Genomic DNA, 26,078 nt, shown 5'->3' on the forward strand with positions numbered 1-26,078 from the left:
GAGTGAAGCTGCCTTCACAAGCTCAACCCAGAAAGGAGCTTGCCTCCTTGTGGTATTCGAAAGGCACATGCAGGCTTCATAAGAATTTGCAGAAGGGGTATTTCTTGGGTTTTCTTGGTCTTAGGGGTAAAACGAGAAAGTATTTGCCATCTTTACTGCTGGTGAGCAACCCATAAATATAAACACAAGCCTAGGCCAGGTGCAGTGGCTCATGCCTGTAATCCCAGCACTTTAGGAGGCCAAGGTGGGTGGATCACTTGAGGTCAGGAGTTCGACACCAGCCTGGCCAACGTGGTGAAACCCTGTTTCTACTGAAAATACAAAAATTAGCTGGCCGTGGTGGCACGTGCCTGTAATCCCAGCTACCTGAGAGGCTGAGGCAGGAAAACTGCTTGAACCCAGGAGGCGGTGGTTGCAGTGAGCCGAGATTGTGCCACTGCACTCCAGCCTAGGCGACAAGTGAGACTGTCTCAAAAAACAAAACCATAAACACAAGCCAGTATTATAAATGCTATGAAAAACAAATTCCCTTCTGGTTTAAAATGTTTTCTCTGTAGTATACTTTGGAATGGTAAATTTTATGTTATGTGTATTTTACTATAATAAATTTTTTTTTTTTTTTTTTTTTTTGAGACAAGAGTTTCACTCTTGTCGCCAGGCTGGAATGCAGTGGCGAGATCTCACCTCACTGCAACCTCTGCCTCCTGGGTTCCAGCGATTCTCCTGCCTCAGCCTCCTGAGTAGCTGGGATTATAGCACCTCCCCACCATGCCCAGCTAATTTTTACATTTTTAGTAGAGACGGGGTTTCACCATGTTGGCCAGGCTGGTCTTGATCGAACTCCTGGCCTCAGGTGATCTGCCCACCTCAGCCTCCCAAAGTGCTGGGATTACAGGCGTGAGCCACCATGCCCAGCCTAAAATATTTTGTTCTAGCGATTTTCTTACCCGCTGATATTTGTTTAACCTGAAAGGCGAATTCTTATAAGATCTTGTTTCTCAGAGTGACCCTCAGGTGGACTGGTGATACCAAAGTTTAGGTGGCAATTCACTTTCTCCATTTTTTGAAGACTGAAAACAGGGGCAGCAATTCCATTATTTCTGAGAGAAATGAAAACATATGTCCACATAAACAATTGTACACAAGTGTTCATAATGACCAAAGAGCAGAAACAACCCAAACCTCCACCAACTGAAGAACAGATAATAAAATGTGGTATATCCATACAATGTAATATTATTTGGCCATAAAAAGGAATGAAGTGCTGATGTATGCTATAACATCAATGAACCCTGAATACATTATGCTAAGTAAAAGAAGGCAGTCACAAAAGGCCTCATATCATATGAGTCCATTCATATGAAATATCCAGAATAGATAAATCTATAGAGTAAAAAATTAGATTGGTGGTTGCCTAGAGCCAAGAGGCAGGGAGAGAATTGGGGGCTCAGGGAATGATGGCTAATGGTTATGGGGCTTTTTTTGTGGGGGTAATGAAGATCTTCTAAAATGGATTGTGGGCCGGGCGCAGTGGCTGACGCCTGTAATCCCAGCACTTTGGGAAGTCGAGGTGGGTGGATCACCTGAGGTCGGGAGTTCGAGACCAGCCTGACCAACATGGAGAAACCCCGTCTCTACTAAAAATACAAAATTAGCCGGGCATGGTGGCGCATGCCTGTAATCCCAGCTACTTGGGAGGTTGAGGCAGGAGAATTGCTTGAACCAGCAGGCAGAGGTTGCGGTGAGCCAATATCACACCATTGCACTCCAGCCTGGGCAACAAGAGCAAAACTCCGTCTCAAAAAAAAAAAAAAAAGGATTGTGGTGACAGTTGCATAACTCTGTGAAGGTACTAAAAGCCATCCTAAAAACGGGCAAATTGTATGGTATGTGGACTTCAGTGCATTTCCCAAAATCTTACCATTGCAGGGAATGAGCATGTTGGATTTTTAACAACACTGTCTTTTCCAGGGTGCGAAGTACCACATTACTGTCATCTCCCTGTGAGTGGGATTGGCACCCCAGCTGCAGCTCCAGGCGCAAGTACTCCAGGAAGCACAGAGCTGTACCAGTACACAGCCCACGTTGCCAGGTATTTGCTTATTTAATCTCTCATCAGCCTAGTTACTGGTCTCCCCCAAAATTTGTTCAAAGAGTTACCATTTTCACATTCCAGAGGTAGTCAGAGTTACCATTTTTGATGTTGCTGATATATACATTTTCATAGAAAATTTAATGGTAATGTCCTATTTACGGAAGAATAGAAACATCTTACCTGAATTAATGGACTGAATTGATAGGTATAAGTTTGCCATGGTTGGTGAATGCTTATTGAGGATGACCTTCCTGGCATATAAGTACAACTTCTGTGGTTCAAAATAAATGCCTAAATTGGCATTTGGTGCTGATGATGTCTGGGATTGGAGGTCATTTTAATAGGTTATATTTTTTCATTATCATTGAGGTAGTAAAATTATATAACAGTGGTAAGCACTTTGATGAAAAGATAAAGGGCATCAGTCACACTGGCTTCTAAAGATTAATTATGTCCAAGCTTTTAGTGAAAGAGCTAGGAGCGAGTATTATCTATTTACTGATTCACTTTTAAGAATGAATCAAATGAGATTTACAAGGTCTTAAATTTTGACAGATGTGGGATGCATTTGTTTTTTGTTACACTTTGACCTCTGTTTATAGGCCAGGCCATGGCTAGCTGGAATGGGGTTGTAATTTTTTTCATGTGCTTGTTTTATAATTCCTGTCTGTTGAAGTTGGCAGCCCCTACTTGGGTGGATTCCAGATAAATGTGTGAACTGGAGTTAGTGGAGTGTGAATGGCACACTCCAGAAGAACAGATAGTCGTTCAGATCCTAGTCCTGCTGCCTTCTAATTGTGTGATCTTGGGCACATGTCTTAATGCTTCTGAGCCTCAGATCCTTCATCTGTAAAAAGGGAATGTTGACATGAAACTAAATGAGTTAATGGGCCCAGCAAGTACCAGGCCCATGCTAAGGCCTTTCTCAGTGTCTAGTTGTCCAAATGAGGACATTCAAGTGGGGGAAGTCCTCATTTTCCACTGAATTAACAGGGCTGGATGTGGGTTTTGTTTACTGAAATGTTCTCTCTGGAGCTCTTAAAGGTCCCAGCCAGGCAAGGCAGCTCATACCTATAATCCCACTGTTTTGGGAAGTAGAGGTGGGAGGATCGCTTGAGGCCAAGAGTTTGAAACCAGCCTAGGCAACATAGTGAGACCCTGTCTCTATTTTAAAAAAAAAAAACTAAATAATAATAACTTGCTGGGCATGGTGGTGTGCTCCTGTAGTCCTAGCTACATGAGAAGCTGAGGTGGGAGGATCGCTTGAGCCCAGGAATTCGAGGCTGCAGTGAGCTATAATTGCACCACTGCACCCCAGCCTGGGCAACAGAGTGAGACTCTATCTCAGCAACAAAAAAACGTCCCAAACATGAGAAGACAGATACCTGCTCAGACTCCAGAAATTGTTTTCCTTGTCTGGGCGCAGTGGCTCCTGCCTGTAATCCCAGCAATTTGGGAGGCCAATGTGGAAGGATGGCTTGAGCCCAGGAGTTTGAGACCAGCCCGGGCAACATGGCGAAACCCCATCTCTGCAAAAAATACAAAATATTAGCCAGGCGTGGTGGTGCCTGCCAGTAATCCCAGCTACTCGGGAGGCTGAGGCGCGAGAATCACTTGAACCCAGGAGGTGGAGGTTACAGTGAGCTGAGATCGTGCCACTGCATTCCAGCCTTGCGATAGAGAGAAACTGTCTCAAAAAAGAAAAAAATTGTTCTCCTAAAATCTTTAGATTTCTAGATAGGATCTGTTGATTATTCAAATAAATTGGAGGGGTACTATAGAGTATGGCAAAGAGAGATTGGAGCTAGCATTGTCTGTTGGAGGAAAGGCTCTTTCTGACTCTAGCCAGCCCCTCCTGATAAATACCTCCCTTGTTCTGGTTCCCTGTACCTGCACTATGAACCACATGCCTTTCCAACATCAATTTGATTGCCTAAGTCAGTGCCTTACTCCAGAGTTCTTTCATGTGTAAACACTTAAGCTTGGCTTTCTGGGACGAATCAGCATTGGGTGAGCTTGAGTGAGGAGGATTTTTTTCCCAGGCATCTCACGTCGCCCTAGTTTCAGATCCAGCAAACACTCATTAAGGGCCTTTTATGTGCCAAGCAAGGGGCAAGGTGCTTTCACCCATATGGTTCCTCCTCACAACAACCCTAAGAGGAAAGTATTAACTAGCTCCCATTTGTAAATAAAGAACTTGAGATTCAAAGATTTTAAATGATTCCTTTGTGGTTGCACAGCCCCTGACTTCCAAGTTCAGTGAGATTTCTATTTCTATACTAATTCTACAGAGCTTGAAGACTTAACTCCTTAACTCAGATGAGTAAAAAGGTTTCTCTCTAAGGCCAGTTTGGATCAATTGCTAGGTGGCTGCCTGGAGTTAAGGATTTGCAAGTGCCGCTCAAGTTTGTTGAGCAAGAATGTTGTGATCGATTGGCAGTGTCCGGTGTGGGTGGAGCAGGTGTCTGCCAAGCTGCTCTGGACCTGAGGTTTCTAATCATCAGCCTCTACTCATTCTGCCCTCCTCTGCCATTCTGGAGTCTCTCCTCTGATGAGCACTGTTTGCCTGAGGCTGGATTTTTGCTACTTTAAGGGGCTTTGATTATCACCTTTCTGACTTGGCAGAATCATCTTTGCCTTCAGAAATAATGCTAAGGCTTTGGGAGGCTGAGGCGGGAGGATCGCTTAAGCCCAGGAGTTCAAGAGCACCTGGGCGACATAGCCAGACCCTGTCTCCATTAAAAAAAAAAAAAGAAGGCCAGGCATGGTGGTTCGCACCTATAATCATAGCACTTTCAGAGGCCGAGGCAGGAGGCGCCCTTGAGCCCAGGAGTTCAAGACCAACCTGGGCAACATAAGGAGACCCTGTCTCTTTTTCAATTTTATAATTTTATAAAAAAAATTAATAAATAAAAATTAAAAAAAGATGCTAATAGTCTGGTGAAGAGCTTCATTTTCTAGATACGAAATCTCATTGTTAGGCAATTTAGATTCCTTAAAGTTATCACTGACTCACCCCATCATATAGGCTTAGAAAAGTGAGTTGAGGCTGGGGTCAGTGGCTCATGCCTGTAATCCTAGCACTTTGGGAGGCCGATGTGGGTGGATCACCTGAGGTCAGGAGTTCCAGACCAGCCTGGCCAACATGGTGAAACCTCGTCTCTACTAAAAATACAAAAATTAGCCTGGTGTGGTGCTGGGCACCTACAATACCAGCTACTCAGGAGGCTGAGGCAGGAGAATCGCTTGAACCTGGTGGGCCAGAGATTGCAGTGAGCCGAGATCGTGCCACTTCACTCCAGCCTGGGTGAAAGGGCAAAAGAGTGAAACTCCATTTCCAAAAAAAAAAAAAAAAAAAAAAAAGGAAAAGAAAACAAAAGAAAAGTGAGTTGAAGGTGAAAGCTCGAAACTTTTACTTCTGTGCACCTGGGAGCCCCTCTATAGCTTCTTTCCCTCTTCCCTAGGGGCTCCTCGGTTTACAGGAATTCTCAGGGAAATCACTCCAGCAGCCAAACTTCCATACTGGGATGGACAGACCCAGAGCAGTGGCACATCGGTATCGCCTGGAAGGCGTGTTAAAACACGGATTCCTGGGCCCCACCCCCAGGGTTTCTACTTCAGGCAGTCTGGGGTAAGTCCCAGGAATTTGCATGTCTGGTTTCCACTACTTTGACAACCACTAACCTGGAGAGTACTTGTAATGGCCGGTTTAGAGCATGGGCTTGTTTACAGATGGTGTGTGTGGCCAGTTTCTCTATCTGTGGGGAAGGGATTCTGTCCTCAAATATTTAATGAGCATCTCGCACTGTGCTGCTGAGGGAAATGTAGAGGAATATTAAGCTTGTCCCTGGTAGACTTTGGAGCCTAATTTGGAATCAGTAAATTGCATTGCTATGTGTAAAGTACTGCCCTCACCCCCTTAAGAGGATGTGGCAGAAGGCCTGAAGCAGTGACTAAGTAGGGGGAGGATTCCTGGGGCAGGTGATATTTGAAAGGAAACCTGAGGCTAAAAAGTTATTGGCTACGTGCGCTTATGGGGGAAGAGAAACTCGGAGCAGAGCCTGTACATTAAAGAGTCTGGAGATGCTGCACTAGGTGAGAAGAAAAGGTTTGTGTTTGTTCTGAGAATTCCATTGTGACTCCTATATGTAAACCAGAAAGTATCAGAGACAAGTCTCAATCAACTTAGAGAGTTTGGCCAGGCAGGGTGGCTCACGCCTGTAATCCTAGCACTTTGGGAAGCCGAGGCTGGCAGATCGCTTGAGGCCAGGAGTTTGAGACCAGCCTGGCCAACATGGTGAAACACCATCTCTACTAAAAATACAAAAATTAGCTGGGTATGTGGTGTGCACCTGTAATCCCAGCTTCTTGGGTAGCTGAGGCACCAGAACTGCTTGAACCTGGGAGGCAGAGGTTGCGGTGAGCCGAGATTGCTACTGCACTCCAGCCTGCGCAACAGAGCGAGACTCTGTCCCAAAAAAAAAAGAAAAATTTAGAAAGTTTATTTTGCCAAGGTTACAGGACATGCCCATAACACAGGCTCAGGAGGTCCTAATGACATGTGCCCAGGGTGGTCAGAGTACAGCTTGCTTTTATACATTTTAGGGAGACATAATACATCAATCAATACATGTAAGATTTACTACATTGGTTCCATCTGGCAGAGCAGGACAACTCAAAAGGGGTAGAGGGGCTGCCAGGTCATAGGTACTCTACTCTAGGGGTACCTAGGGGCTGCCAGGTCATAAGTACTGCTATTCTAAAGCCTCCAAGTAACAGGCTTTAGAGAATAAACTGTAAACATTTCTTATCAGACTTAAGGTCAGTGTTGATGTTAATATTGGAGGGGTATGATGGGGCATGTCCAACCCCCACTTCCCTTCATGGCCTGAACCAGTCTTTCAGGTTAAATTTTAGGGCTCCCCGGCCAAGGAGGAAGTCCATTCAGATGGTTGCAGGGGCCCTTCAAATTTTATTTTTGGTTTATAGATATGAAATAAAGATGCAACTGTATAATGATAATGATGAAATGTGGGTGCTTACTGTGTAGTTGGTGCTGTGCTAAACATGTTACTCAAACATGTTACTTCCATTGTCTTATTTCTCATACCCATCCCATGAGGTGGAGGTCCAACTCTAATCCCCATTTGTAGTAGTTTGCCGAAGCCACAGTAACAAAGCACCATAAACTGCGTGGCTTAAACAGAAATTAACATAAATTATTGTCTCATGGTTCTAGAGGCTAGAAGTCTGAACTCAAGGTGTCTGCAGAGTTGGTTTTTTTTTTTTGAGACAGAGTCTCACTCTGTCGCCCAGGCTGGATTACAGTAGCATGATCTTGGCTCATTGCAACCTCCACCTCCCGGGTTCAAGCGATTCTCCTGCCTCAGCCTCTTGAGTAGCTGGGATTAGAGGCACACGCCACCATGCCTAGCTAATTTTTGTATTTTTAGTGGAGACGGGTTTCCCATTTTGGCCAGGCTCTAACTCCTGACCTCAAGTGATCCATCTGCCTTGACCTCCCAAAGTGCTAGGATTACAGGCGTCAGCCACCACGCCTGGTCCTTATTCTTTCTTACTTTCTAATGACTTAAAGCTAAACATATTTTCCAAACAGAAATCAGAGTGTGTGCTTTTTTACTCAAGAACCAACAAGACAGAGTGCTGGTCATTTGGCCTATCCTTGGAAATCTGCGATGTCTGGACATCTTAAGCATAGCATGTAGATGAGTAATACTCAAGCTAGGTTCTGAAGCATAATTTAATTACACTCCTGCATGTTTAAAAGAATTCAGAACCTAAGAATTAAAAGCTGACCCAGAGGCAGGCACAGTGGCTGGCCGGGTGCGGTGATTCACTCCTGTAATCCCAGCACTTTGGGAGGCTGAGGCGGTGGATCACCTGAGGTCAGAGTTCCAGACCAGCCTGACCAACATGGCGAAACCCCATCTCTACTAAAAAACAAAAACAAAAAATTAGCCGGGCATGGTGGTGCACTCCTGTAATCCCAGCTATCCCAGCTACTCGGGAGGTTGAGGCAGGAGAATCGCTTGAATCCAGGAGGTGGAGGTTGCAGTGAGCCTAGATGGCGCCACTGCACTCCAGCCTGAGGGACAGAGCAAGACTTTGCCTCAAAAAAAAAAAAAAAAAAAAAAAAAAAAAAAAGCTGACCCAGAGCCCTAGATCTCTTAACTTTTCACAGCCAAATCTTAAAAGGCTTCTCTGTGCTTTTTGTTCCTTTTCCTCACTATCACCTGCCCTTCTGACACTTTCTCCTCTACCTATGCCAGAAACTTAGAGGCCCAGTAAGTGGTTTCAGGTGTCCTATGGGCTGGGCACAGCACTAAATAAAAGCACTTCCCTTAGCTCTTCCCTTAAACGTTGCTGTTTAAGGAAGCTTATTCTTCTTCTTATTTTCAAGACAGGGTCTTTCTCTGTTCCCCAGGCTGGAGTGCAGTGGCATGGTCATAGCTCACTGCAGCCTCCATCCCCTGGCCTCAAGCAATCCTCCTGCTTCAGCCTCCCAAAGTGTTGGGATTATAGGTGTGAGCCACTGCACCAGGCTGGAAGCTTATCTTATGATTTCCATTTCATCTGATAAAATTGAGATGAAGAATTTGCTTCTAGTTCTGGCTGGAATGGGGGGGTTCTTCACTCACATCGGTTTTGATTCTTCACTCATATCAGTTGAATGGTTGGTGACAAAACTTTTCAGTTCAGTCAAAATTTTTATTCATTTAGAGGTAATCTGATTGTGTAGTGAGATTAGGCAATCCCTTTGGGCAGGATTCACCACCCCCCCCCATCAAAATTATTTGATATTTGAAAAAAATATGCTGGGCACGGTGGTTTACACCTGTAATCCCAGCACTTTGGGAGGCTGAGGTGGGCAGATTGCTTGAGCTCAGGAGTTCGAGACCAACCTGGGCAACATGGTGAAACTCTGTCTCTATAAAAAATACAAAAAAGAAAAAAAAAAATAGCTGGGTGTGGTGGCGGGCGCCTGTAATCCCAGCTACTTGGGGGTGCTGAGGCAGGAAGATAAGATCACTTGCGACCAGGAGGTCCAGACTGCAATGAGCCAAGATTACGCCACTGTACTCCAGTCTGGGTGACAAAGTGAGACCCTGTCTCCAAAAAAATAAAATAGTGATGTTTGAAAAAATATATACAATTTTTATTATAATTATTGCTGTTTGATATTGATATTTGAAATATAATATTGATATACAAGTAATCAAACATTTATGCATATATAAAATTACTTTTACTTCACATCTTAAGACTGGTTACTTAAAATAATTAACTCTGTCCATACGCTTTGAAAGAGGCTTTGTAAATTGTTAAAGTTGCATTTGTCTCTTCTGATAGCTGTAGCTCAGCAGAATATGGTAATAGTTGGCTGGGTGCAGTGGCTCACGCCTGTAATCCCAGCACTTTGGGAGGCCAAGGTGGGCATATCAAGAGGTCAGGAGATCGAGACCATCCTGGCTAACACGGTGAAACCCCGTCTCTACCAAAAATGCAAAAAATTAGCCAGGTGGTGGAACGCGCCTGTAGTCCCAGCTACTCGGGAGGCTGAGGCAGGAGAATCACTTGAACCCGGGTGGCAGAGGTTGCAGTGAGCTAAGATCGTGCCACTGCACTCCAGCTTGGGCAACAGAGGGAGACTCTGTCTCAAAAAAAAAAAAAAAGAAATATATATATATATATATGTGTGTGTGTGTGTGTGTGTTTTTTTTCCTAGAGTGTGTATATATATATATATAGCAATAAAGAGGGATGCTTTCCCAAGACTTAGAACAAGAAATCAAAATACTTTAGCAACTGAAGGATGATTCAAGCAAAGGCAGAACTCGATCAAGAAGGGAGAAGATATGTAAAAAATAAAGTGTCATTGGGAAGAATAGCTAGGATTGGCTCTGGAAAAAATAATAGAAAAACACTCTGCTTATGTGATTTAGTGTTTACAATGTAAATCTGAAGGACTTCTGAATCTTTTGGAAATAAACCTGGATTGACTTGTTTAAAAACTTAGATCATGTCTCAGTGACACAGCTCAGCAAAAAACAAAAACAAAAAAAAAAAACAGAAACAAACAAAAACTTAGCTTATGACTTTGGAGGTAGGAAAAGCTGAAAGCTCCCTACATTCCTGAAATTAAATGAAAGATTTCACTCTTGTGTTTAACCTGGCCTTCAGATCCTAGATTAGCAAAGAATTTGATGTACCTTCTACAAACCTGATTTTGTTCATTATGACTCCCCACCTTGCTTGCTTTCCTTCACTACTCTAGGAATGTGGAAAAGTTTAGCTGGATGTAGTCCTGGCCTACCAGCAAGCTCTCCCAGAGAGCATGGGACAGAAAAGCTCAGAGACCAAAACCAGGTGTTAAAATCACACGATTCACTCAACTTGAAAACATAGTGAGAAGCAAGGGGAAAAAGATGGTGTATTAGTCTATTTTCATGCTGCTGATAAAGACATACCCAAGGCTGGGCAATTTACAAAAGAAAGAGGTTTAATTGGACTCACAGTTCCACATGGCTGGGGAGGCCTCACAATCATGGCAGAAGGTAAAAAGCACGTCTCACATGGCGGCAGACAAGAGAAGACAGCTTGTGCCGGGAAACTCCCTTTTTCAAAACCATCAGATCTTGTGAGACTTATTCACTATCATGAGAACAGGATGGGAGAGACTTGCCCCCTTGATTCAATTACCTCCTACTGGGTCCCTCCCATACCTTGTGGAAATTCAAGATGAGATTTGGGTGGGGACACAGCCAAACCATATCAGATGGAGACTAACAGGTAGGTGAGGATACAAATGGGGTAAGAGATCCACACTTCTGGAACCCTATGTTTGCAGTGTCAGCTTTCCCTGCTGATGGTGTGGTCACAAAAACCAAAGTTAAGGTTGAACAAGGGGCTTCAACGGATGGGAAGTATCTGAAGTCAGCACATGCGTGCTGTGTCGGAGGGATGCAAGGTAGTATGCCTGGCCAATAGCTGTAGGTCATCAGTGATGTGTGTGTGTGTGTGTGTGTGTGTGTGTGTGTGTGTGTGTGTGTGTGTGTGTGTGTGTGTTTAAGATGGAGTTTCGCTCTTGTTGCCCAGGCTAGAGTGCAATGGCATGATCTTGGCTCACCGCAACCTCCGCCTCCTGGGTTCAAGCCATTCTCCTGCCTCAGCCTCCCAAGTAGCTGGGGCTACAGGCATGCGCCACCACACCCAGCTAATTTTTCTATTTTTAGTAGAGATGGGGTTTCACCATCTTGGCTAGGCAGGTCTCGAATTCCTGACTTCGTGATCCATCCGCTTCAGCCTCCCAAAGTGCTGGGATTACAGGCATGAGCCACTGCGCCCGGCCTGATCTGTGTTTTATCTACATTTTGGGGCAGAGTATATGTGGGGCCAGAACTGAACATGATGGATGTCACCTATGGGTGATCAATTTAGGAATGACATAGCTGTCAATCTTGGGGTAACATGAGCTGAGCACTATTATATATTATTAATATTTATGAAGTGTCTATTATTAACAATGTAAATCATAATCTAGAAAAATACTTTATATATAATTATATATTATATAAACAATATATAATTGACCGGGTGTGGTGGCTCACGCCTGTAATCCTAGCACTTTGGAAGGCCGAGGTGGGTGGATCACCTGAGGTCAGGAATTTGAGACCAGCCTGGCCAACATGGTGGAACCCTGTCTGTACTAAAAAATACAAAATTAGCCGGCGTGGTGGTGCATGCCTGTAATTCCAGTTACTTGGGAGGGTGAGGCAGAATTGCCTGAACTCAGGAGGCAGAGGTTGCAGTGAACCAAGATCATGCCATGGCACTCCAGTCTGGGTGACAAGAGCAAAAACTCCATCTCAAATAAATAAATAAATAACAGCATATAATTATACAAATTATATTTTTATAAAATTGTATTATATAATATAATTTTTATATATGAATATATATGCCTTTATATATTATATATAAATATACATAAAGTATATAATTTTGTATTATATATTATATATAAAATACAATTATAAGTTAAATATTAAATTTACTATTAAGTAAATATTGTAAGATTTAAAATTTATTTCATTCTTCCATTTCTTTGTATGTATAAGTAAAACTCTCATTTGTTTCATTCTTTTAATCTATATTTAACACAGGAATATTCTATTCTGTTTAACATATCTTACAGGTTATTATCTTACATGTCTTACAACTTACTGTTTACACTTAACACATCTTATGAATTCTGCGTGAGTCCTACAAGCTACTTATTTCCTCATTATCTATGCTAAATGAATCAGGAGTTTCATTCATCTGATTTTTAAATTGTCCTCTATACTAGTTTGAAGGAGAACTTTAAATGAAAGTATTTATTCAGCCAATTATGGTATATTCATACAAATGGAATATTATGCAGTTAGAAAAAATGATGATATAGATCTAGTTCATGAAACAAATAGTCAAACTCTATTCTTATGTAGAAATAGGTTGCAAAAGAGCAAATTTGGTGTATCCCAAGTGTATACCCCAGGTGTCTAAGTTGTGTACAATATGTACCTACTTGTCTGTGCAGAGAGATACCTGGAAAGGTGCTCAGTAGTTGGCTCTGGATGGTGACATTTTAGTTGTACTTTACCACTTTTTGGTGATCTACTTACTGTATAGTTTGAGTGAATAAACAATTATCACTTACATTAAAAACTGAAATCCAAATGTGTGTTTGTACAAACATATGTAAATAACATAAAAAGAATTGTAAGACCAGACCCTTTTCTTCTGAAAAACGTACACAGCATTTTGCAAATAATTATTTTTTAAAAAGTATCTTTATTTTAAAACATTTTTAGCTGAGTGCGGTGGCTCAGGCCTGTAATCCCTGCACTTTGGGAGGCCAAGGCAGGTGGATTGCCTCAGTTCAGGAATTCAAGACCAGCCTGGGTAACATAGCGAAACCCCATCTCTACCCAAAATACAAAAATTAGCTGGGCATGGTAGTGCACGCCTGTGTTCCCAGTTACTTGAGAGGCTGAGGTGGGAGGATCACTTAAGCCTGGGAGGCAGAGGTTGCAGTGACCTGAGATTGTATCAGTGCACTCCAGCCTGGGCAAAAGAGTGAGAGACCCTGTCTCCAAAAAAAAAAATTGAGATGGGGTTTCACCATGTTGCCCAGACTGAACTCAAATCCCTGAGCTCAAGCCATCCATCCACCTCAGCCCTCCCAAAGTGCTGGGATTACAGGCGTGCGTGAGCTGCCATGCCCAGCTGCAAATAATTATTTTTTTAAACTTCAGAATGTTTTACCTGACTTCAAAATTGTAATCTTTCTGTCTTGTGTCAGAGAATTGTAATGATGTCCCTTTAGCAGAATTTCCTAAACCTCTCCCATGATGAGAATCACCTGGGGGGGGCATGTGAACGCTGTCAGATCCCAACGCCCTTCTCAGACCCACTGAATTGGAATCTCTAGCAAGGGACCTAGGACGCTGGTTTTAACAAGTGCCTCTGGTGATTCCTATCATCAGAGAAATTTAGGACACTGTCTTATAGAACCATAAATTTTATGAGCCACGTTTTCAATTTTTACTGAACATCTCCTGGGGGTGCCTTTTCCAGGCCAGTTTCCTTTGTTTAAAGACGCCCATGCAAATTTGCATGGCTACCCTGGAAAGCTATTTGCTTGCAGGTTTTTTCTAAGGCCACTTTCAGATCCGAAAATTCTTTGTGAATCTAAGATACTCTTCAACTTTAATCTGTGTTGATCGAGGATCCTGAATTCTTAGAGCTAGCCGATTCTGGTGATAAGTTTTTTAAAGCAATTCAGGAATGCAGAGGGCCCTCTGGTTTCCCCAGAGTACTGGACAGTCCCCTGGGCCTTGCTCACCTTATATTCCCTCTTAGAGCCCCTGAGAGGAGGGCCTTTTTATTTAGTGAAAATTTTTGTTTACTGAAGTGTTTTTCTTAAAGTATTTTGGGGGTGAAGGGAGCTCTGAAACTCAGACAATAGAACGGCATTTGAATCAAGGATTCTCTCGTTGGAGGGAGTCAAATCGCATTTGTGGCATTGACCTTTTTAATATTTCATAGGAAGAGTTTCACAAACTTGATTCCCCAGCATTGCTTGGATAAAACTCACTTTAGTTGCTGTGAGAGCAAAAATCGTCTTGCATTCTGTTAAAAGAAGCTAAAAGGAAAGCAACAATAACAGCCACACCTCTCCTCCCACCCCATGCAATTGTTTTACTGGGTAGAGGCAAAGAATAGAGGGGCCGGAAAGCCGGGAAGTGAATGGGCTTTGAATCTGACAGACCTGGACTTGGATTTTTTTTTCTTTTTTTTGAGATGGAGTCTTGCTCTGTTGCTCAGGCTGGAGTGTAGTGGTGCGATCTCGGCTCACTGCAAACTCCGCCTCCCAGGTTCAAGCGATTCTCCTGCCTCAGCCTCCCGAGTAGCTGGGATTACAGGCGCCCATCATTACGCCTGGCTAATTTTTATATTTTTAGTAGAGACGGGGTGTCACCACATTGGCCAGGCTGGTCTTGAACTCTTGGCCTCAAGTGATCCGCCTGCCTTGGCCTCCCAAAGTGCTGGGATTACAGGCTTGAGCCACGGCGCCTGGCTGGATTCTTTCTTTTTTTGAGACAGGGTCTCAGTCTGTCACTGAGGCTGGAGGGCAGTGGCACAATCATGGCTACTGCAGCCTCAACCTCTTGGACTCAAGTGATCCTTCTGTCTCAGCCTCCGGAGTAGCTGGGACTTCAGGTGTGTGCCATCACGCTGGCTCATTTACTTTTATTATTTTTATTTTTTGTAGAGACAGGGTCTTCCTATGTTGCCTAGGCTGGTCTTGAACTCCTGGGCTCATGTGATCCTCTCACCTTGGTCTCCCAAAGTGCTGTGATTACAGGTGTGGCCACCATGCCCGGTGGGTTTGGATTCCATCTGCTTGAGGACGACCATGGGCAAGCTGCTTTCTCTGAAGCATAGTTCCTTCACGTATAAAGCAGGGGCAAGAATATTGACTATATAGTCACTACATTGAATGACTTAGTATAGTATATGAAAAGCTCTTGGCACAGAATATGCATTTAGTCAATCATTGTTTATCAGAGTTTCTGCTTCTGTTTGTTTGTTTCTCAGTGGAGGGCTAACAAGGGGTCTCTATCCCCGAAAAGAGAGTGTGGCTTTCATATATTCTGCAGTGTAAACAGCAGTAAAATAGTAAAAGCTGTCATACTTTGGAGCACCTTGGAGTGCCTCTGAGGACCCAGGGTGTCCTGCCAGGAAGAAGTGCTCCCTCCTCCATGTTGCAAAGCACGCTCCCCAGCAGGTATGTCTAAACTAGAACGTGTGCCATAGGATGCTTCTTGGCTTTCCAGGAGTGGATCAGGGTTACGCTCTGCCTCAGCCCCAGGCGGAGCACCACCGTGGCCTCTGCCCACCAGCCTGAGCACACCCAGATGAGCCCTATAAGTCACCTAGGAGTCTGCATGTGGTCAGCCTAGACTACAGTCATCTCCTTCCAACCCAGGACTCTCCCCAAACACCAGTCTAGGGCACCCCAGCTTCTTAATCCGTTCAGGCCATAGCTGACTCTGAATTGCACAGCTAATTCTTTTTTATTTTTTTTGAGGCAGGGTCTTGCTCTGGCACCCAGGCTGGAGTGCAGTGGTACGATCTCGGCTAGGCAGCCTCTGCTTTCCAGGCTCAAGCCATCCTCTTGCTTCAGCCTCCCAAGTAGCTGGGACTACAGCTGTGCACCACCAGGCCTAGCTGTTTTTTGTAGAGATCAGGTCTTGCTATGTTGCCCAAGGCTGGTCTTGAACTCCTGGGCTCAAACAATCCTCCCATCTTGGCCTCCCAAAGTGCTGGGATTACAGGCGTGAGCCATCTGCCTAACCTTATTTACTGTTTTTAATTAAAACAACACAGGGCCAGGCACCGTGGCTCATGCCTGTAATCACAGCACTTTGGGAGACCAAGGTAGGAGGATAGCTAGAAGCCAGGAGTTTGAGGCCAGCCTGTGCAACATAGCAAGAACTCATCTCTACTAAAAATAATTTTTTTTTCTGAGTAGCTGGGATTACAGGCATGCGCCACCATTCCTGGCTAAGTTTTGTATTGGTCTTGAATTCCTGGCCTCAAGTGATCTGCCTCCCAAAGTGCTGGGATTACAGGCGTGAGCCACCGTGCCCAGCCTTAAAAATATATTTTTTAAAAAATTAGCCAGGCCTGGTGGCATGGGCCTGTAGTCCCAGCTACTTGGGAGGCTGAGGTGGAAGGACTGCTTGAGCCCAGGAGTTGGAGGTTGCTGTGAGCTATGATTGTGTCACTGCACTCCAGCCTGGGCCAGAGTGAGACTTCTTCTGAAAAATAAATAAAATAGGCTGGGTGCAGTGGCTCACGCCCATAATCCTAGCACTTTGGGAGGCCAAGACGGGAGAATCACTTGAGGTCAGGAGTTCAAAACCAGCCTGGCCAACATGGTGAAACCCCGTCTCTACGAAAAAAAAACCCCAGAAAAATTAGCTGGGCGTGGTGGCACATGTTTGTAATCCCAGTTTGGGAGGCTGAGGCAGGATAATTGCTTGAACTCAGGAGGCGGAGGTTGCAGTGAGCCTAGATCATGCCACTGCACCCCAGCCTGGGCAACAGCAAGACTGTCTCAAAAAAATAAAAATAAAAATAAATAAATAAAAATAATACTGTAGTAGGATCTCATTTTTGTAAACATTTTTCGTTTCTTGATAGTCATCCATGTGGTCTTCTGTCTGTATATATGTCTGGAATGTTCACCTAATGTCGAAGACAGGTATTAGGACTTTAGTTTTTAAATTTCTTGGTGCTCTTCTGAACTCCTCAGATGCTTTATAATGAGCACCTTATTCTTGCAAAACTCAGTGGTCTAAAAAATTAACAAAAATGAAAATAGTTTTTAGTAACTATGGAACAATGTAAATAGCCTTACACCTTAAGTTACTTGCTTTAATAAATAGAAGAATGTCTACCTGGCCTGGTGTGGTGGCTCACGTCTGTAATCCCAGCACTTTGGGAGGCCAGGAGGCTGAAGCAGGCAGATCAATTGAGGCTAGGAGTTCAAGACCAGCTTGGCCAATGTGGTGAAACTCCACCTCTACTAAAAATACAAAAATTAGCCGGGCATGGTGGCACATGCCTGTAATCCCAGCTACTTGGGAGGCTAAGGCACGAGAATTGCTTCGACCTGGGAGGCAGAGGTTATGGTGAGCCAAGATTGCACCACTGCACTCCAGCCTGGGCAAGAGAGCGAGAGTCTGTCAAAAAAAAAAAAAAAAAAAAAAAGAAGAAGAAGAAGAAGAATGTCTGCATGAAAATTTGTTCTGTTCTTCGAGATACTAGAAACGTAGAAGCCAACATGTTGGGTTTAATGACAAAAACCGCAATTACTGTTGCACCAACCTAAAATAATTGAAAAGTGGCAACTTAGAGCAGCTTTGTTCTTTCTACATAATATCAAGATGTGGGAACAATCCTGAAGACAGGTAGTCTGAAAATTACTTATGAGTGATCCACTGAATGTTTCTAAAGGAAAAGCAAGAATCTTCAGTTGCCCAAAAGATGGAGGAGGCCTGAGAGTTCTTACAGTGGTTTAGAATGTGTTCTTCTGTGCTGGAAGATAGCTTGAAAATACTTTGCTGTCTTTGTAATCTTTATACATCTATGATTGCTATAAAGTCAGTTTTGTTCTCTATTTCCAGAACCATCATGTATTGGAATGAGGAGCATCTCAATTCACAGGTCTATTACTTCTTTGGGGTGGGTGTCAGAGGGCATATGGCATTAGAAGCAGCTCTATGTACAACTGAAAACAGTCTCGTAGCTATTTAGGATCTGGGAAGTGTACAAGTTAATTACCCCCACCCCCAACAAAGAAAAAAGAGGAGGACTTTAACAAACTTTGAAAGTGATCATGAGGGCCGGACGCAGTGGCTCATGCCTGTAATCCCAGTGCTTTGGGAGGCTGAGGCAGGTGGATCACCTGAGGTGAGGAGATCGAGACCATCCTGGCCAACACGGTGAAACCTCATCTCTACTAAAAATACAAAAATTAGCCAGGTGTGGTGGTGGGCGCCTGTAGTCCCAGCTACTCGGGAGGCTGAGGCAGGAGAATCGCTTGAATCCGGGAGGCAGAGGTTGCAGTGAGCTAAGACCACACCATTGCACATTGCAATCCAGCCTGAGCAACAAGCGCGAAACTGTCTCAAAAAAAAAAAAAAAAGAAAGAAAGTAATATATAATAACTAAAAGTGAAAGCGTAAGGGGGAAGCAGAACGTTAGATGCCTCTCTCCTGGAGGTAATCACAGGGGCCATTGAGTGGGGTGATTATTGTGGGAGGAAGCCTGCAGGTGAACCGGATGGTTATTGTTAACTGGTGTTTGGACTGAGGAAGATGGGTGGAGCCAGGAGAGGAGATGAGGCTACCTGGAAGTGGGGGCGGGGACGGGGGAGGACACAAGGCCTTTACTGAAAAAACATCAGGTCCTTCTGGCGGAGTTTTAGCTGCTGCCTCAGCGCTTTAGTCATCTCTGTAGTTGAGCAATTCTCCTATGTGTCACAATGTGTTTACATATCGTTGTCTTCAACACACTGTGAGCAGGCTCCCTTTTATAAATTGTCATTATCTTCTGTATAGCTACCCCAGGGTATATGGTAGGCATTCAAGAAAGGTTTGTTAAAGGAGAGTTACGATTCCAGTCTACTTTACAGTGTACACGTTAACTAAATTGTTTGGTGAACCTGTAAACTTTTCTCTTTTTTTTTTTTTTGGGGGGGGGGACGGAGTTTCACTCTTGTCGCCCAGGCTGGAGTGCAGTGGCGTGATCTCGGCTTACTGAAACCCCCACCTCCCAAGTTCAAGTGATTCTCCTGCCTCAGTCTCCCAAGTAGCTGGGACTACAGGCGCCTGCTACCACGCCAGCTAATTTTTTTGTATTTTTAGTAGAGACGGGGTTTCACCATGTTAGTCAGGGTGGTCTCGAACTCCTGATCTCAGTTGATCCACCCGCCTCGGCCTCCCAAAGTGCTGGGATTACAGGCGTGAGCCACCGTACCCGGCTGAACTTGTAAACTTTTCAGTGTTAGTTTTCTTTGCTCCCAGTTGATGATACTTTATAACCATATTGCAGATATATACATATATATATACACACACACACAGATATGTATTTCTCAAGATCTCCACATTCTTGAGAAAATATGACTAAAAGGCATTTAGTTTATCTCATGAAGGTCTTCTGACCAACTTATTTCTTATTTTTTGAGACAGTGTCTCTCTCTGTCACCTAGGCTGCAGTATAGTGGTGCAGTCATAGCTTACTGCAGCCTCAAACTCCTGGGCTCAAGCAATCCTCTCCCCTCAGTCCTCGAGTAGCTGGGGCTACAGGCACATGCTACCATGCCCAGGTAATTTTATTTTATTATTATTTTTTGTAGAGACAGAATCTCACTATGTTGTCCAGGCTGGACTCAAATCCCTAGGCTCAAGCAATCCTCCCGTCTAGCCTCCCAAAGTGCTGGGATTACAAGCATGAGCCCCTGCACCCAGCTGACCAACCTATTTCAGAGACCTTATATATTGTAATATACACTGAAAAGTGTTGAAAAAAATTGTCCATTGCACAAACAATAACTAAATTTAAAAAGAAAAATATATGCACAAGCCTGTCTTTTCATGAAGTCAATTTTTGCATACTTTCCAGTTTTTATTTTTTTTATAATTTTCACTGTCATCATCATACATTAGATGTAATTTGTGTTTTTTTGTTGATAATTATAGCATTATCATTCTCCTTGTTGTATAGACTTCCTTATTACAATTTTAAATGATGGTCTGCTATGCCAATTATGTTGATTTACTGTAATTTAATAGCCCAGCCCACCATCATTGGACATTGGTGGTTTCCATCATTCATTATTAGATATAGGCATATAGTGAAGTGCTGCCTCACACCTAGTCATCCACTGTAATCTAACCTCCAGTCGTATCTTTCCATTGAAACAGCTCTGGCCAAGATAAGCAGTGGTCCTCCACTTAATGAACATCATCAGTTCTTACCTTAATTGACCTCCTCGAAATTCCATGTTGTTGGCCTCTCCCTCTTTCCTGAAGTTTGTTCTTTCCTTGGCTTTTTGGACACTCTCCTCCAGAAGCGTTTTCTTTCCTTTCTGGCAGCTCCTCTTTGGTCTCTGTTCTGGCAACTCAAGTCTGCCCCCTAAATATTGGCATTCCCAGAGATGAGTCCTGTCCTTAGTCCTCTCTTGGCTTAATCTACATCACGTCTCTGAATGTGGGATTGTCCTCTCCCAAGACTTCAACTTTTATGATACATTGATGATACCCAAATCACTCCCAAATCTCTCTACTCAAATACTCATCAGTGCCTAGCACATAGGAGACACTTGATACATATTTGTTAAATTACTGAACGTCTTCACCTGGATGACCCATAGCACTTGAAAATCAGTCTATAACTAAACTCATCATCCTTCTTCAAGCTCCTCCCAAGATCTGCTCCCACTCCTGTGTTCTGTTTTGATAAAAGCCACCGTCATCTCCTTTAAGTAAGCCAGAAACCTGAGAGTCAGCGTAGGCTCACTTCCCGCTCGCGTCTCCCCATATCTAGTCAGGCAGTCATCCAGCCTGCTGATCTACTTCCTTAGTTTCTCTAGACTCTGGCTCCCTTTTGTCTAACACTGCCTAACTTCATAGCCACGTCATCTCTCACCTGCATTCCCACAAAAATGCATTTTTTGCCGGTCTTGTCATTCTTAACTAACATTCTCCTCCCCCCCCCAACCCCTGTCCCCCACCAACTGTCAAATCCATCTTTATACTTGCCTGGGCAACTTCACCTTCTGGCACCTCAAGAGTAAGCCTGCTGTCTCTTCCTTCCTTACTTCTCTCTGTGTTATTTATTCCCCTTACCTGGAAGGCTTTTTTCCTTCTTTGTGTCTTAAAACTCATTCCGACCTCTCCTTTAGAATGTATAAGCAACCCCATCTCTGGAAAGCCTTCCCTAAGTCTCTCCTGCTAGACCACTCTGAGCCTGCCAGGAATCTCAGTACTTACACAGTTTATCATTACTTGTTGATTGTCTACTGCAATAGACTGAGTTTCCTAAGGCAGGATCCTGAGTATTTTATCAAGGGGTTGACAAAGGTATTCAGTAAGTACCTGCTGAGTAGAAGCATTTTTTTTTTTTTTTTTTTTTTTTTTTTGAGACGGAATCTCGCTCTGTCACCAGGCTGGAGTGCAGTGGTGCAATCTCGTCTCACTGTAACCTCCGCCTCTTGGGTTCAAGCGATTCTCCTGCCTCAGCCTCCTGAACAGCTGGGACTACAGGCGTGCGCCACCACGCCCAGCTAATTTTTGTTATTTTTAGTAGAGAACGTGGTCTCACCATGTTGGCCAGGATGTCTGGATTTCTTGACCTCGCGATCTGTCCGCCTCGGCCTCCCAAAGTGCTGGGATTACAGGCATGAGCCACTGCGCCCTGCCGAGTAGAAGTTCTTTGGATAAACACATTCTAGGAGTGGGGTTAAAATGTGCAAACCCACATGTGAAGAAGATGACTAATAAATTGTTTCTCCAAAGAGTTGTATTGATTTACACTGCCACCAGCAAAAAAGCTAATATATCAACTGAACCATGTTTCTAACAACCATTTACTGAATGCTTATCGTCTGTCAGGTGTTGTGCCAGAAGAATGGAGTTTGTTTATAAATATTTCATCATTTCGAGTAGTGCAGTCCAACAGAACTTTCTGCATTGATGGAAATATTCTACATTTGCACTGTCCAATAGGGTAGCTATTAGCCACATGTGGCTTCTGAGCCCTTGAAATGAGACAAGTGTGACTGAAGAACTGAATTTGTCATTTCCTCTAATTTTAGTTAATTTACATGTAAATGTAAACACTTACTGGTGGCAAGTGGTCATCTTATTGAACAGTGCTGCTCTAGAGAGAAAAAAGGAAATCAGTCAGTAGATGTAACTGCCACATTCTGGATTATTTTTTAAATGTTAGTGGCTCTAAGTCCACATCATTAAGGTGTGGCCACTTCTCAAGTGCTATCATTTTTATTAGTCAGCACCACCTAATTTGGGAAATATTTTATTTTTTTCCCTTTTTTTGATTAAAACAATTTTTAAAAAATAGAGATGGGGTCTCACTATGTTGCCCAGACTGGTCTCAAACTCGTGGGCTCAAGTGATTCTCCTGCCTTGCCTTCCCAAAGTGCTGGGATTACAGGCATGAGCCACCGTGCCTGGCCAGATTTGGGAAACATTTTATACTAGGTGCTTAGATCAGGAGACCAATGCCTTACATCAGGAATACAACCAAAATGTCTAAGTCTGGAGACTCGAGGCAAAGTGGGAAACGTTACTCACAGTGCTTTTTATCCAGAGGCGTGGACTTAGTTACTCCAAAGGAGTCCAGAAGCATAACACTTCTGGAGAGGCATCTACTGGACTTGTTTTTCCACGAAACTTCTAGACTTGTTTTGATGAGGCAGGAAGTGAAGCAACTTTTCAGGGAGAGAGCCCAGCATCTGCATCTCCTCTGGGACAGACCACACCTTTTACCTTCTACTTGTGAGCCTAGGACGAATTTTGCTTTCCAATTAAGGGAAGAGCAGGGCAGGCAAAACTATTCTCTTACAAGATGGTTGTTTAAGATTTCAAACCCAAGATTATATTTTTAATCGGTACGTGTTTGGATTCTCCAAATTAATTTATATGCTCTTAAAATAAAGACACTTAACGTCACTGCACAATTCTTTGCACATGGAGGACTTCGAAACGAATAAGCACACTGAATTGCATTAGATGAATCCTGTCAGATAAGCACTTGTGACCTACTGGCAACCTTTTATAAGCTGATGATGGGAGAGGAGTTTCAATCTCTTTATTGGAGTTGTTGGAAATGTGCCAAAGAGATAACCTGGAATATATTGTCCTGAAAAGTCCTGTTTTAATAGTTAATACGAACATCTTATACCCTCGGAATTCGGGTAGGCAGTTGTTGGGCTGAGAAATGTGGGGTACAAGGCCGTGTATGTGTTGGTTAGCCGGGCAGGCCTCTAGACAGGACCTAAAACTTTGAGGTTTTCCCAGTTCGACTCTTCGTAGGAGAACTGAAGCTGCCTGCGTGAGGCCCTGCGAACCTCGCCAAAAAGTCTTCCTACAGGATGCCCCCGCGACCTCACCGGGGAAACACCGCGGACAGTCGGGCCAGCAGCGCCCGAGGCTCACTCCAGGTCTCCAAACTTGCAGCACTTCCCAGAGCGCGCGCGCTCGGAGCGGGACCTGCTTGCTCCAGTGCACGCCGCGGAGCGAACCATCGGGCTGGCGGGGGTGGAGGGGTGCAGGCGTGGGGGCTGCGGGCCGCTTGGGCCTTGGGCTTCTCCTGCCGCCGCCGCCGCCTCCCGCCCCCGGCCAGGAGTCGCGCGTGACGCGGTTCACCGCGGGAGCCTCGAAGGCGCGGCGCCGGCGAGCCCTTCCCCGGCAGGCGCGTGGGTGGTAGCGGCCAATTTGACAGTTTCCCGGGCCGGGCGGCCAGCGCGGAGGCGCCACGCTCGGGTCGGAGGCGGGCCGACGCCGCCGCCGCCGCCGCGGGAGGAGGGACAAAGGGGTGGGTCCCCGCGGGTCGGCACCCCGGCGGTTGGGCTGCGGGTCAGAGCACTGTCCGGTGGTGCCCAGGAGGAGTAGGAGCAGGAGCAGAAGCAGAAGCAGAAACCGGGTCCGGAGCTGCGCGCCTACGCGGGACCTGCGTCCGAGATGCCGGTGCGAGGAGACCGCGGGTTTCCGCCCCGGCGGGAGCTGTCAGGTTGGCTCCGCGTAAGTGCCTCCTTGTGCCGCGCGGTTGGGAGGAGGGTCGTGAGCGTGAGCGTGGGAGCGCTGGGGGCTCTGCTCGCGTGCTGCTCTGAAGTTGTTCCCCGATGCGCCGTAGGAAGCTGGGATTCTCCCACCCGGACGTGGGACGCAGGGGAGGGGTAGATTTCACCGTCCGGGCTGATGACTCGTGGCCTCCGGGGCTCCTGGAACCTTTACTCTGAAGTCTCTTGGGCTGGAGATTAAGGCGCGAGTAGGGGACACTGTCTTGAACACGATGTCCTGGATTTCTGCTGGCTTGGAGGCATCTCGTGTCTGTTGTGTCGCTTGCACGTCTTTGTGTTTTCCTTCTCTATTTCAAACCACACTCGGTATTGATGCAAAGTTACAGGCTTGTGTACGTGAGAGAAACTGAAAACTCATCACAGAGCAGAATCCCTTTTCCCTTTCAATCAGCTGCGTCTGTAATAGAAGTAAAAGTTGTTTTGTTTTTTTTTTCCCCAGTAGGGAATGGGGATGGAGGTTTGGAAGGACCCACAAAAGAGGAGTGTGATGAATGCTTTGTATTCTAGTACTATCCTACCTGTCACCAGTTCTTTTTATTTTATGTCTTCATTTGTCGAGTTTCTGCTTTTACACGGTAGTTTAAGTTATAAATAATCAGGGATTTCTACCACAGGGTTTTAACATTCTTGAAATGTGGACAAACTTGGGAGTGAGTGCTCCCGCGCTTAGTAATGGAATACAGCCTCCCACCTCTATTTCAGCTTCAGTTCTTAGGCTAGGCTGCTTTTCTGGCAGCTGTCTGGCCTGAGTAATGATGGTTGTGGTTTCCCTGAAGTTCCCAGCGGAGAGTCATCCCATGATAGAAACTGCCTTGCGCTTCTCACTCACGCTCTCCGCCCGGGGAATCCCAGCGGGGAGGAGGGAGGGAGGCCGTTTTCTTCAGCTCCCCAGGTGGTCTGTGCTGGGTGTGCTGACGGTCCTTTTGGGAAAACAGGTCCACCTTTGCCAGCGTAATTCAGAAAGAGATGTAATTTTCTGAGAGCACACACCTGGGCAGGAGATCGCTTGAAGTGAGAAATTCGTAGTGGTAAATGTATTTGTAGCAAAGTACCATTGCATATCCTGCTTGAGAGGATGAAATTTGATTATTTAGTAAGTTTTCATGAACAACTCCACTTCAGTGTGGGGATTACGCAGATAAGCAAGAGCGTGGCTCTGTCACACAGTCCTGTTGGGAAAGCCTGCAACTCATTAAGAATCCGATGAGTGCCATTTAGAAATATGGACAGGGTACTGGAGCTTCCTCATTGTGGGGAGATGGCAGAAGCGGAGGTGCTTTACTAAAGCACCGGTGGCTTTTGAGGTGTTTCTTGTGTTTTTTTCAGAGCTACTTCTGCAGTGGGGCCACTTTATTTCTTTTCAGAGCTACTTATGCAGATTGATGAAGGGGAACTTTTCCCCTCTGAAATGCTGCTGTAACTTTTTCAGTACCATCCAGATATTATAATACTGAATGAGCCCCTACTCCTGCCAGTCACTGTGGGGGATACAAAGATGAACAAGATTCAATTTCTGCATTTAGGGGTCTAATGGACCTGAAACTGTTAGACTTTACTCTGCAATCTCTGTCGGGATTCCTGAGACTGAGGGAGGGAATGTATGATGCCGATGCACACTCTGCAATACAGAAATTTAGCAAAGAGTGGGATTGGTCCTATATGCATTCCCTTCAGGGGATTCTTGCTGGGAATAAAGGGCATTTGAACAGTTACCTCACCGAGCAAGCCACTATAGAAAATGGGGCTAGTAATGCGCCCACCTCACCGGGCTGAGTGAGGTCTGAATGAAATGACAGAGAGTACAAGGCATGTGGTGGATGCTACGTAAATGGTGGTAGCTAGTAATAGGAACAAAACGGGTGCTGAAAACTCTTAAGTGCTGGGTCCTGGGTTGATAAGGGAGGTGAGATCTAAAGATCCAAGTAGGAGGTGCCAGGTAGGTGTCCAGGAAAAAACTGAAAGAGTTGTTCACACTCTGTTGAAAGGCCTTGAAGGCCATAACGAAGCTTTGGGTGGGGG

At 44.7% G+C, this 26,078-nt stretch overlaps 1 protein-coding gene across 6 annotated transcripts in view; it reads left to right on the forward strand.

Moving 5' to 3' along the window:
• Positions 1-26,078, forward strand: part of TJP2 (tight junction protein 2) — a 134,183-nt gene that overhangs the window by 29,298 nt on the left and 78,807 nt on the right. For 2 of the 6 annotated variants that reach the window (XM_019033800.4, XM_063696443.1), the window contains exon 2: positions 1,972-2,092. Coding sequence is in view for 3 of the 6 variants with exons in the window: in XM_019033804.4 (XP_018889349.3) it covers positions 23,941-24,000 (60 nt within the window). In the remaining 3 variants the exon portion in view is untranslated. Of the gene's footprint in view, positions 1-1,971; positions 2,093-20,988; positions 21,029-23,612; positions 24,001-26,078 lie in introns of those variants that run through there. The other 4 variants (XM_019033801.4, XM_019033804.4, XM_019033799.4 and 1 more) reach the window with 4 other exon arrangements.

This window comes from Gorilla gorilla, chromosome 13, assembly GCF_029281585.2.
Source record: "Gorilla gorilla gorilla isolate KB3781 chromosome 13, NHGRI_mGorGor1-v2.1_pri, whole genome shotgun sequence".
Taxonomy (NCBI): Eukaryota; Metazoa; Chordata; class Mammalia; order Primates; family Hominidae; genus Gorilla; species Gorilla gorilla.